The 13,140-nt window shown below is 39.4% G+C and overlaps 2 protein-coding genes across 2 annotated transcripts in view; one reads left to right on the forward strand and one right to left on the reverse strand.

The window, feature by feature from the left end:
* Positions 1-3,086: 3,086 nt before the first annotated feature.
* On the forward strand, positions 3,087-7,997 carry LOC101293129 (serine/threonine-protein kinase atg1-like). Its single transcript, XM_004306559.1, has 13 exons — positions 3,087-3,425; positions 3,527-3,644; positions 3,961-4,019; positions 4,318-4,382; positions 5,069-5,162; positions 5,255-5,335; positions 5,485-5,596; positions 5,760-5,814; positions 6,005-6,237; positions 6,319-6,680; positions 6,844-7,150; positions 7,225-7,295; positions 7,405-7,997. The coding sequence occupies exons 1-13, from the start codon at positions 3,180-3,182 to the stop codon at positions 7,639-7,641; spliced, it is 2,040 nt and encodes a 679-aa protein (XP_004306607.1). The 5' UTR covers positions 3,087-3,179; the 3' UTR covers positions 7,642-7,997.
* The window catches only part of LOC101293425 (protein CCA1-like), a 9,712-nt gene continuing 4,486 nt past the window's right edge, over positions 7,915-13,140 (reverse strand). Inside the window, exons 6-9 of the mRNA XM_004306560.1 lie at positions 10,862-11,095; positions 9,517-10,782; positions 9,050-9,265; positions 7,915-8,960 (exon numbers count right to left, since the gene is read on the reverse strand). Coding sequence (XP_004306608.1) covers positions 8,553-8,960; positions 9,050-9,265; positions 9,517-10,782; positions 10,862-11,095 — 2,124 coding nt within the window. The 3' untranslated portion in view covers positions 7,915-8,552. The remainder of the gene's footprint in view (positions 8,961-9,049; positions 9,266-9,516; positions 10,783-10,861; positions 11,096-13,140) is intronic.

A 13,140-nucleotide genomic window follows, 5' to 3' on the forward strand; every position in this document is an offset into this window, starting at 1 on the left:
AACTTGCTATAGCTACCTAGCTTAGGAGTTTGAGAAAGAGGAGACGATTGGTCTGGAGAATGGGGTACAGTCGGTACCATATCACCATATATTCATATATGGAATGCTGTGCATTTTGTGAGCGTGGCCAATGTGGGAGGTTTTCGATTCAAGTTCAAAGGCTCTCTCGTATATCTGATTTTGATATCTATATTTTGCATGGCCTTCGAGATTTGGTATTTTAATGCATCAACGTACAATTAAACTATGTTGTTTGAGAATTACGGAATGTCAGATCTGTACTATACTATATGTTATATAACACTCGTATATATAATCTTTGCTACTAATCCAACTATAATCTAAGCAGGAAAATTAGTTTCGTCCAGAGAGTTGTGAATTGTAAAATCTCTCTAGCCCCAATGCCATGCATGGTGGGTTTTCATGTAGAGCCGCGTTTGTTGTAACAAGGCTTTGACATGTGTTGACTCGCAGAGTTTGAGTTTGCTGCTTGCTTCACTTGTATACCTGGAATTTGATATAGAAATTGGGAGAAATGAGAAACATTAAGTTTTGGGGTTAGCATTCTTCTTGGTTATTGTTGTGAGCTCACTCTCTGTATTGGGAACTTGGAGATGCCAAGTTTGGCCAGGGTTACGTGTCGGTTAATTGATGGGGAATTGCTTGTGCCCTGGTTTTATCTCCAAACTGTTGACATTTGGGTTCAGGAATATAGGAATTTTAGGACTCGGGAATGAATGATCCATTGATATGGTCTGAAATATTTCAAAGAGAAAAGGTCCCTAACTTACTTGTCAAGTAAAGATTATGTAGATCAACTATAGTGTAAAACTTCTGGACCAAATTTAGAGCAATCTAGCTACTGAAACACAAGAAACACTACATGTCTATTATCTCTGTCACAAAACGTTACCAAGTAACAAATTGTTGGACACACTATTAGGTACATAATCAATAATGTGATATATTCAACATATGAATTAAATATTCATTCGTAAGTTAAAATAATATACAAGAGATGTATAAAAGATATACAAATTGAAATCAAACTACAATGGTGTCAACATGGCTAGTTTTTGAACCATGGAAACCACACGTGCCTCCGGAAGTAAAATCACACTCTTTTGAAGATATGAAAACTACCACTGTGTACGGAAGCGAAAAAAATCGCTGCTGCTTTTGCGAAATCGCTTAAAAACAAGACATATTTTATCTAATTATTCCCCTAATTATATACCTAATGGTTGTCCTTTTTACGAAAATGCTGAGGAACTGCCCCCATCTATTTTCACATTGTTCATTTGCTCATCAGGTTTGGGCTTTGGTTCTTACTAATTATAACCCTCTGCAATGGGAGAGATCTATAGTTGCATGGCTTAAGCAAATTTTTACTACTGGTTCTACAGAGAAAATGACTTTTGATTTTATTAATCTTGTGATCTTTTTGAAATACTAGAAATCATTTTATCTTTTGGCAAGTCACACTTTAGGAAAATCGTACTACAATTATGTTTTTGTCACTGGAAATTCTTACTACCGAGCCAACAAATCTGCAACCAAGCATGTGGTACCACTGACGGAGCTAAACACAGACCAAGAGGTGCCATGGCACCCCTCAAAATCCTCAAAATCTTTGCTTTATAGGGTTTGTCTGCTATATATATGTGTATAACATATATCAAACCGTGAACCGTCCGATCGTTTAACAAATTAAAATTCAAGACGATCGAACGGTTCACAGCTTGATGTATGCTATACACATATGCATAGTAGAAAAATCATGTTTTATATGTATATTGTATTTAGAATCTAGCTAACTTAGAAAATTTACTATAACATTTTCTTATATTGGCCCCCCTCTTGTGTATTCTCTAACTTCGTCGGCGTGTGGTACATTTAGCGAGGACATCACTCGGCGTTCACCTGACTTACATCAAGTCAAACTAGATTTCGATGGATTGATTCTAATGGAGGAACTACCATGGGTTAATCCTACCGGTAATATGATCTGACCTGCTAGCAAAGCTATTGGAACATCATTAGTACTTGTAGCCAACGCTACTACTCTACTTGAAGGTATTGAAAGTTACCAAATTTTTTTTTTTTTTTTGGTACAAATGAAAGTTACCATTTGACTAACAGAAACATAAAGTAAGAGCCTACTTTCAAAGTGGACGTTAAATTTATGCACTTCATTGGTACTCAGAAACCAATATTAAAGGTTTATGGTGTCGCATGAGATCTTGAGCTGGGCTTGAACACCTTCAATCACTTGATGGGTTTCTTAGAGTTCTCCATGTCCACAATTGGTGTTCATATTAGTGAAGGACTTACAACATGGACTATGATCTTAAACCCATAAGCAGAAAGGTTAGACTATGATGCATGTGCCTTTCGACTATAGATACCGATAGAAATAATCATGATGTCCAAGGCTATGGAACTTGCCAAGGAATCTAAATATATATTGTTTGTTGATGTGAACTATATAGGTCCCAATGGCGTGACACGAGGGTAACAACTTCAAATTCTCGTATACCAACAGAAAATTATCTCTAAAACGAGGTAAGAAAGTGATGCGAAACACTCTTTTAACTTTTTATGTGTAATGTAGTAAAAAATCCTAATAAGCTATGTAAAATCTATGAAGTTTTACAACGTAAATTACAAAAGATAAATGAATCTCAACCGCGTGGACCAAATCTAATGGCTAAAGATCATAACCATTAGCGATCTTTCAAAAGTTACAAACCCATTATGAGCACTTAAATTCAAGATGATTGGGTTTTCACCACAGTACAAAAACAGCTGTTTTTTTTTTACCACTTTGCTTATGGTCTACTCTTCTCCTTTTTTTGGTCAAATTTATGGTCTACTCTTCCTTGCTCTCTCTAGGATAAAGCTTCCCTCTCTTCCTCTCTCTCCAAAGCAAAAAGTGTTACTTTGGGACTCCTCTCTGCAAATTCTCATTGGCAACATCGGCGTCGTTTCCTCACAAAAAGTAACAAAACCCGACGGTTTTTCTGGTTCCCAATATTCCCAAATATGACCAAACCTCCTATCATCGTCTCCAATAACACAACGCCCCCACTAACACTCCCCCAACAGCCTCCTCTTCACTTTTCCACAATGATCTTCTTCTTGTTTTTCTACTGAAACTTCATCATATCAGATAAGCCATGGAACCATCAAACAGCAGCAAGTCCCGGTTGATCGGAGACTACATACTGGGCCCCAAAGTTGGGTCGGGTTCGTTCGCCGTGGTGTGGCGGTCGACCCATCGCCAACTGGGTATTGAAGTTGCGGTGAAGGAGATTGATAAGAAACACTTGAGCCCAAAAGTCAGCGAGAGTTTACTTAAAGAAATTTCCATTCTTAGCACCATCAACCACCCCAATATTATTCATCTTTTTGAGGCCATCCAGGTAACTCTAACCTTTTTGGTTTCTGGGTTTTGAGCTGTTTTTGAGTTTGGGTTATTGAATGGTGTTGGTTTTTGAATGTGGGTTTGTTTCGGGTTTTGTAGACCAAGGACAGGATTTACCTTGTGCTGGAGTACTGTGATGGAGGTGACTTGGCGGCTTATATTCAGCGACATGGGAAGGTTTCAGAGACTGTGGCTAGGCACTTCATGAGGCAATTGGGTATTGTGTTCTATGCTCGAGTTTGATTTTTTTGGTAGTGTGATTCATGTTTATGGTGTTTACTTATTTGGGTTTGTGCCAGAAATTGTGTTCTGGGTCTAGAATTGGATAAAAGTTGAAGCTTTTTCAATTGTTGGGGAAGTTTGGTGTATGCTTTTATGGGAGAATTGAGTTTTTTGGATGGTTAGGTTCATGATTAGGATGAGTGGGAATGCTCTTATTAGTGATCAGAAAGTTTTGCTGCTTTTCCATATTTGCTCTTTTTTCCTATGTGAATTTTGACATGTTTAAGTTGGTTGTCTTGACTCTTGAGCAGCTGCAGGATTGCAAGTGCTTCAGGAAAAACACCTCATCCACCGGGATTTAAAACCACAGGTACGGTGTTCCTCGCTGCGTTATTATGTTATATTCTAGGTGATATAATTCTGACTGTCGTTCCAATAAGCACACCAGTCGGCCAAAACCTACAAATTGTCAAATTTATCGGGTATTCTGATTTTTTTTTTGGTTGGTTGTGCTCGTGACTCATGGGAATAATTTTTCTGACCTATTCTTGATCAATGTATAACTATGTAGCATCCACACGACATTGTATAAACTTCTATAACATGGACACTTTTGGCTTAAGTTCTGTTTGGTTTGTTACTTACTTAATTTCTTGTCGAACTTGTAGAACTTACTCTTGTCAGCCAATGAGGAAACCCCACTATTGAAGATAGGGGACTTTGGTTTTGCAAGGTAGGATCTAATTATTGTGAAATTTACTGGTGCAACCTAATTAAAATGTCCGCTATCTGTACAATAAATGTTTATTATTTTCGCTTTGTGATGCTTGTATGGTCCTGCCATGAAAATATTTCCTAGTAGAGTGGTTCATAGCTAATATGCTGCACCACCACTTGTTTAATTTGGCTAGTGATCATTGTCAATAATGCTTTCTTAGCAACGTACAGCAACATGCAATGACTTTTCTCTTTTCATTTTCAATAAAATTCATGTCCATTTTCATTATTAGTTGTCAGGTTAGTCTCGACTCTTAAGGTCACACAAGTTTCAGGTCTTGAACATGACCATGTGGTAAAAGAGTTCTGCTTTTTTGAATTCAGCTTCCAAGTGCCTTTTCTGTCATCCAAATCTATTGTTCTTAATCTGTGGCATATAGAAGTGAGAATGAAACAGCATGAACAGAAGCAGAGAAATCATGTGGGGAAGGTTACTAAAACTGTCACATCTTCTATATGCAGAAGATTGAACTTCTAAAAGTATTTGTGAAACAGCTTCTGTTAGGAACAATTTAAAGACTCTAGTCAATTTTATTAGCAATTATAATAGTAAATATTGGGACACATTTGAAAATGCAACTGTTACTTGTTCTTTTTTCTTACCTTCTGGACTCATTAGTTATTTGGTTCACCTGTGTACAGATCCGTCACACCGCAAGACTTGGCTGACACACTTTGCGGTTCACCATTATACATGGCTCCAGAAATTATTCTGAACCAAAAGTATGATGCAAAGGTGATAGATTGTGAAAGTGACACTATTGACATGTTTTAAGCATCTTTCTCAATCTTGTGTCGTATCTGACTTACAGTTATGTGTCTTTGCAGGCTGATTTATGGAGTGTTGGAGCAATTTTGTTTCAGCTAGTGACTGGGACGCTACCATTTGATGGGAGTAATCAATTACAGGTTTTTGGAAGAACCCTTAGATTTCCTTGTGAAGGGAGATTTTAAGATTTGTCATTCACATTCTAAAGAAATAAGCCACTGAAAGGGCTAGTAAGAAAGTTATATATTTGAATATATTGTCTTTTGATCATTTTTTTTGCTCTATACAGCTTTTCCATAATGTTCTGACATCTACTGAGCTACGGTTTCCACAAGGTGCTTTGGAAGAATTGCATCCAGATTGTATAGATCTCTGCAGAAGCCTTTTGCGTCTAAATCCAGGTAATGATTGGTATTTTATGCCATCTGTAATTTTGTGCGTGTGTGTAATTAATCAATTTATAATCTCAAGAAAGGGAGAAGATACCACAACTGTTATATGAATCTCCGAAGTTCCTAAGTCCTCAAAAATGCTAATGATGTAAAAATCTAACTTCCAATGCAGTTGAGCGATTATCGTTTCAGGAGTTCTTCAATCACAAGTTTCTCAGAGAAGCGAGGTAAAGCATTTATCCATAAATTTCAAATTGTATTATTTAATGGTTATGGATGCAGTTGGCAACTAATACAAATTGAATATCAAATTTATATGCATATAGTAGCACTTTATTATGTCCACATATTCGCAGTCAAGCTGAAAATGAAGGAGCTGCTTAGACTAGTTTCTTTTTTTTTCTTCGTAATCTGCAGGGTGACAGTGAATGTTGGACATACTTTGCCACTTAAATCAACAGATGAACAGCCTAGTTCTTCTGCCTCCGGTAATATGTTGCAATTGCATGCCACACGTCCCATCGACTCATCTATCAGAAATCTGAGTTCAGATTCAGCTGCAAATATTAAAGGGCTTGTGCCAGATTTTGCATGTGATAGGCCAAGGAAATCTGTTAGCCAATATCCAAACTTACAGGATCAGCCTCGAGGTTTGTGCCTTTTTTTTTTTTCCCCCAGCTCTCTGTGTTTGCTGGTGCTTTGTGTTAATTACTTTAATTTGGTTTCTACAGTTTCTGATTCAATGGAGTCCATTGAAAAAGATTACGTGATGGTTAATTCTCATTTTGCGTCAATGGAGAGTTTCTCTTATTACCTTGAACACTCACTGCAACTTGATTCAACAACCAGAGCTTCTATCGGTGCTTCTAAGCAGAAAGATCATGGTATACCACGTGTCATCAAACCTGAGGAGCTGCCAGCGAACTCTGTTGGTGTGGGAAGTTCACAAACTCGAGGATCAGCTATAGTACCAGCATCTTGTGCGTCGACTCTGTTACTGGAAGTGCAAGGATTATCTATATTGCATCCATCGACCAGGCTACATCTGTTGCATCAGCATGCTGAGGTCCTTGCTGATCTTTCTCAGGAAAAGGTACGTCGCTTACAATTCTTCATTTGTAATATGTACATACAGGCAGAGACTCGGAATTTGTATTTTTTACAATTTTTGACACTAGGGTAATCATTTTTCTCTTTTTCCCGAGAAGTCACTCTATCTCTCTTGTGTAGAAAGTAATGGTTACTTTTGGTTGCAGTACAATGCAGGACTATATCTAGAGTCATTTTCAGTTGAACTGGTTGTTTTGGCCATATGGAAGAAAGCCCTTCAAATTTGCGGCAATTGGCAGGCATCAGTTGACAAGGATGAAATACCCGAAAGCAGTTCAGCGAATGCATCCTCAGTTGTTCAGGGTGGCTTTACTAGTTCAGGGAATACCCTAAACAATTCAGAAAATTTAGACTTTACTAGTCCTTCATCTGTTTCAGTTTGGGCCGAGCAAGGTTTCCTAGTTGCATTTGATCGTGCAGAGAAGTTATCCTATCATGTCCGAGATATGGATGGTTAGGCATTCAATTTGTTAATGATTTTCTGGTTAACCACATAGGTTTTGCTCATCGGCTCAGTTATTCTGTAGGTGCTGCTGAAGTACCAGATGCAATGGAAATTATATTCCAAAAAGCTCTAGAAGTTGGGACAACTGCCGCTGTGAGTTCCTTTTATGCTGCCATTTACTTTTAGTTTTTCACATACAAAAAATCTGCATTCTTGTTTGGAGATGACACTATATTTTGACCAAGGAGACTTTGTGTTTTAGGTAGACGAGTATATGGAGAACAAGGGTAGTGCAGCAGCATTGTACACCAAAGCTATGCTTCTGCTCTCTTTTATTGCAGGAGAAGCAACTTCTCTGCCCCTGAACCCTCCATTTTCCTTAACTCCGGCCAATAAGAAGCGAGTCCAGCAATACATGGTAAACTTGGAGTCCCATCGTATTAAGTTTCTCAAACCAGATCCAACTCTGGTGCAATTCAAAGACTCCATTACGAAGTAAATATTACTGGTGTACATCCATTCCCAACAAGCTACCTTCATTGTGCATAGTACTGGTACGGTGTAAATTGCGGTCAGATCACCAAGCAGTTTTTTGAAACTTTGGGTGATGATGATGATTATTAACAGTGACAAATATCTACTATCTTCCCTAGTAGACCACAGGCTATATCGAACGAGATTACCTTTATTGCACGAGTTCTGTGTAAATAACTTTTCCATTCTTTGTGTGGACACTTGTAAATATTGTAAATATTGTAAATATGGATAGTGGCTAATACTCGTGCTTGGCTATTAAAGCAAGGGCTAAACTTTTGTCATGACAATCAATCCTCACAAAATGTGGTTCTTGGTGTGCAAAACCGGCAGTAGAATCTTTCTGCCTTGTCGGCATCCGCATACAATCATGTGTATATCTCTCTATTCTTTCCCTGGTCGTCTCTCCTTTCATCTGTGCACAAGGACTATTATCAAAACAGCCGTTCACCCTATTTTCGGCCGAAACGCAACAGCTTCGCATCACATCCAAAAGTGTGTCTAATACAAGCACAATCAAGTAACCTGTAGGTGGTGGATAGCGAATTTTGCATGAAATGGCATACCCGGTTAGACTTAGAAATCTCTTTGGTAATGAGACTTGAAATCTCTGATACAGCAAGTACATTTAGAAGTAGAGTGCCATGTCATGGCTGATCAAACGAACAAAGTCTTCAAGTGCAGTTGTGATGGTCCAAAGGTAGTGAATGAGTAAATGCAAGACATATATACGGTACACACACCCAGACAAGTTCCTGATCTCCTTGACAAGAAGATTGAAATGAAACGTGAAGGGATATGATATCTAAAGGGGGAAACAATAACATTACATGCAAAAGCAAAGGTTTCCTTTGATTTTGCATGCAATATCGAATTTCAAGTTGAAGCTTCCCCTTCCAAGCGAAGCCTCTTGGGACCTTTCTCTTCACAGTGGCTGCCGGCATTTGCCACCCTGTTCTCATTGGCCTCTACCGAGCACCTTTTGTAAGGCTTGAATCCTGTTCGACGAGACTTTAGCTTTCCATATCCCAAGCCTAATGTCAACAGCCCCTCTGCATCGTTGTGCCCTCCTGGTGGTGATGCAATTTTCTCCACTTCTGGGTGACAAAATGGTGCCCAGGCCTTGCTGTTCAGGTCTAACATTAGAGCTCTTCCATCTTTCTCACCACTATCCTGCTGTCCTTCTATAGTGTCCTGATTCCCCTTATCCTTCACATCAGGTGGAGGTGAAAAACTCTGGGGCAATACCTCTCTTGAGAATAATGCTTGAAATGCCATTCGCCCCTAACAAAGATAGTTGACTTGGTAAGAGAACAGTTAAATCATACACGGATTCGTCCAAATAGATGCACTAAACAAATGCGTTTAAATACCTCTTCAGAAACTTCTTTCCATGAATCATTCATGTGTTTGTCTTTCCAAGAATCACTCATGTTGGTTATACTTCTAGTGCGGCGGTAACTGGACTCAGAAGCTGGGTTCAAGTCAGGTTGTTTTAGTTCTTCCTCGCCTTTTTCTTGCTTCTCTAATACATCTGTCTCTACTTCGCTGCAGGAAGTTGTGTTTGAACCACACGAGGAACGGTCCACCTATGTTTTTTTTGGCACGATAAGAAATAATTGGTTTATTGAAACTAAAGGAAAAGTACAAAGTAATAAAAGGAGGACTAGCAGTGAGTTATGTTAGATGATCAAATTTCAAGGAAAACCTGTTTTCTGCTCTTGGCTTTGTTTTCAGCGAAAAAAGAAAAGAAGATTTTTCGTTTATTGAAAATAGGAAAAAGTACAAAGTAACTGAAACAGGACTAGTAGTCCACTCTGTGACAATATTAAAGGAAAACCTGTTTTTTGCTCTTTGCTTTGTTCAAGTCTTGAACTTCAGTTGATGCTATGTCCTTCTCATTGTCATCAGCTTTTGATCCAATTTCAGGCTTTGCGCCTCCATTTTCAGAATCTGATGAGGATATGGTTGGTGATTTTGAAGGTGAATGTTGTGCTTGCACAGCTTCTGAGTGTTCTGGCTCCTGCTGTTGATCCTGCAATGAAGGACCTTGAATAGTACCCTGTCCTTTCTCTGCCTCGGCTGCATGAGCTTGATCATTGTCCATTGATGCAACTCCAGTCATGGGCACAGGACAGCTAAAGCTAGTTTGAAGAGGAGCGCACAAGGGAAGCATTCCATGGGCAGCCCACCAGGCAGTTGCTGCAGCTACAGTGGCCGCAGCAATGGCTGCCATATTTGGAGGGGAGTTCATTAGGCTAGATGGAAAACTTCCGGCTGAGCATGCAGGAGAACCTTCCTTGTTCTCTAAATTGGTGTAAGGCCAGAAGGTGGCTGCAAAACTAGCCGCAGCATGGGCTGCAGGGTTCTGTAGCAGAGAAGAGACAATAAGACTTGAAAATGTGGAGGAAAGGGATGAGTGGTAGTCCTCTTGATTGTGGTGGAATGGGGTGAATGGAGGCGGAATAGCTGGAATTGATTGGTCAATACAAGATCTTGATACATTACTATCATGTTCAGTAGTAGTAGTAGTAGTAGTAGTAGATGCAGCTGGATTTGTAAACAGGTTAGGCTGTACATGAATCTTTCCCATAGGATGAAACACAGAGTCCTGGAATGATAACGACAAAGCTGGGGTTGTAGTTCGATTACATTCTCCACCGCTCCCATCCAGTATCTGTATAGGAACATTCCTCGGGCAGGTCAGAGTACTTTGCATCCCATCTGTTGGCAATGAACAATTCAAATCATCTGCTTTCTCACCTTGAACCAACTTTAAAGCATTAGTGTTCTCCAACTTTGAGGCTTCACTTGTGGCATTATCTTGAACTATCTTTTTGGTATCAGTTTTCTTCAAAATCTCATTTCCTTTAAGTTCAATAGTGACATAAGATTCATTGCCATCTCGAGGGATTACCTTTTTCACTGGAGGCACAAACTCTCTAAAAGTGCAAGCAGTTCTGAGTGCCACCTGTGTGTGTATGGAACTTTTGATTTCAGAAGACACAGAGGAGCAGTGCGATTCTGAGAGTATGGTGAAGACTTCTGAACAATTTTTATCTTTGTTTTCTTTTCCATAACTTGGCTTTTCTCCTCCACTGGATCTCTGCTAATGAAGTTGCAGGTCTGTTAGAATAAGATGAGAACAAGACAAATCCTTATTTGTAAAGATTAAAAATAGTAACCTCATCAAGTTGTCCTTTCTCCAAGTCCACTGCTTGTTTACAATGTGAAGAAGAAGCTGATGACACAAGGTTTCCATCCTTTGCTCCAACATGCGATGTGGACCATGTGGGAGCAGCTTCACTAGACTTCCGAGGATAAGGATTGCTTGGTTTCCTTTTAGGGCGTGGAGGCGGAATATCTATGTCAATTGATTGTCCTACCGGAACACCTTTACTGACTGCCTCCTTCTCCAGCTGGAAGTTAAACATTCTTGTTGTCAGTGATATTGAATATAAATAAAACTTTACAGAGCACCAAAACCAGTGGTCTAATGGAGTGCAATGTCTCAAATACTCTTTGAAAATGAAAAAACTGAAGTATCAATACTTTTACCTGCATGTTTGGAAACATGTACCTATTAGATGGTGCAAGCAAATGTCTAGACATGGGAGCCTAGTTCATATCAGTGAGTTTAACAATGGCTATATGACTGCAATCTCGGTGGGAAATGAGAACAAAAAGAATAATAAAACCCCTTGGTATATGGTCTAAGAGTATTGATATGAAGAGGATGATGGCTGGAACCTGGTAGTGGTTTTTCCATGAGTAAGCCACTAAACTAATATTACACGACTCCTGATGAGTGCAGATGCTTTCTGTATGCAGTTCAGAGGAAGAGTCATTCTGGAACCGCAAGTCAAAACAAGGGCGCCTACTGATAACCCCAGGAAACTGATTATAGTTGGCCTCACTAATCACTATATATCGGCAGTAAGAAAAGTTTCAATTGCATCCGTACCCAGCAGATTTTGATGACATACTAACCTCTGCAAATTGACTGACCAACAAACTTCTTGTATGAATTGCTTCTTTCTTTGTATATAATTTATATCTTTCAATCAGATTAGGGTTTGCTTTGGAATCCAACATGAGGTGGAGGTGTACCAGAGTAAAGGGTTTGCTATCTAGACCTGCTGGCATTGACCTCCAAACGCTTTCATGGGAGAGAGAGCCTAGCACCCAGACCTAAATACAGGTATTAGTAATGCACCCAGACCTAAATATAGACCTGCCGCATTGACCTCCAAACGCCTTCATGGAAGAGGGAGCCTAGCACCCAGACCTAAATACAGGTATTAGTAACGCATCACCATCTTCACCTTAACAAAATTTATAATTGTAGTTCCAGATAGCCTAGCACTCAAAGCCATATCACTGAAATGTCTGCCACCTCCAGACCACTGGTTCCTCAGGAAGCACAATCAGAAGCACATGATAACGATAGTATAAAAAGGCCTCAACACTAGAAATTCGATTATCCTTCTCATGGTATATCCAGAAATTGATCAAGCATCAAACATATTGAACACTAATGGCTTCAGCATTGCCAGAGTGGTGAACCATCCAATGGTCACTTGAACCACACTGACATAATTACATGAATAGAGGGCTGTCTGGCCACAAACCAACCCCCATTTTCTTCTGGAATAGGAAAAACTGTGTGTGGTGGCCGGAGGGAAGAGAGAGGGAACAAGATACCATAAGTAGATCTTTGCAAACATTAAACGGAGAAACTCATAAATTTCATGTCTTAGTAGCAAGCTTCTAAAAGGCCCCGCCTAGGACCGCCTAGGCTCTAGGCTGCAACAAGCCGTCTCGCTTTTCTTCCAGGCCTTTGTGCCAGGCTGTGGGCGATTAGGCGGCCGCCTAGCTCACCTAGATGCCGCCTAGCCCGCCTAGATGCCGCCTTGCCCGCCTAGGCTGCTAAGCTCTACGGCTATTTTTGTTTTCTTTTTGTGGTGGGATTGTTATATTGTGGGGAGTATGAGAGTATAAGAGTTAATTGTGTGTTTAAAATTAGAAGTGTATATGTTTATTGCTGTTGTTGCTCACTTTTACAGGAAGTTATGCTAAATTTTAGTTATAATTTATTTTATAAATAAGTATGATTAGATTATGTTGAATAATTTATCTATATTTGACCGTTTTCAAATATTAAATTGCATAAAATATATATTTTTAATTAATAAATCCTTAAAAATACAAACTCGTCTAGTTCCCGCCTAATCCTCGCCTAGGGTCCTGGTCCCTAGGCTCTAGGCTGTGGGTTACCGCCCGCCTAGCGCCTAGCGCCTTTTAGAACATTGCCTGGTATACCAAATTGGTTGAAATGAAACATAAGGTAGCAAATTGACACTACAGTGAAACTTAGGGTAGCTATTTGGCTAAAAAGCCTCAAATATTTGCTTTCTTTTATCCTAGAGAGACGAACTTGTGTTTCCAGACAATCGAAAGTAGT

This window comes from Fragaria vesca, linkage group LG7, assembly GCF_000184155.1.
Source record: "Fragaria vesca subsp. vesca linkage group LG7, FraVesHawaii_1.0, whole genome shotgun sequence".
In the NCBI taxonomy this organism is placed as follows: Eukaryota; Viridiplantae; Streptophyta; class Magnoliopsida; order Rosales; family Rosaceae; genus Fragaria; species Fragaria vesca.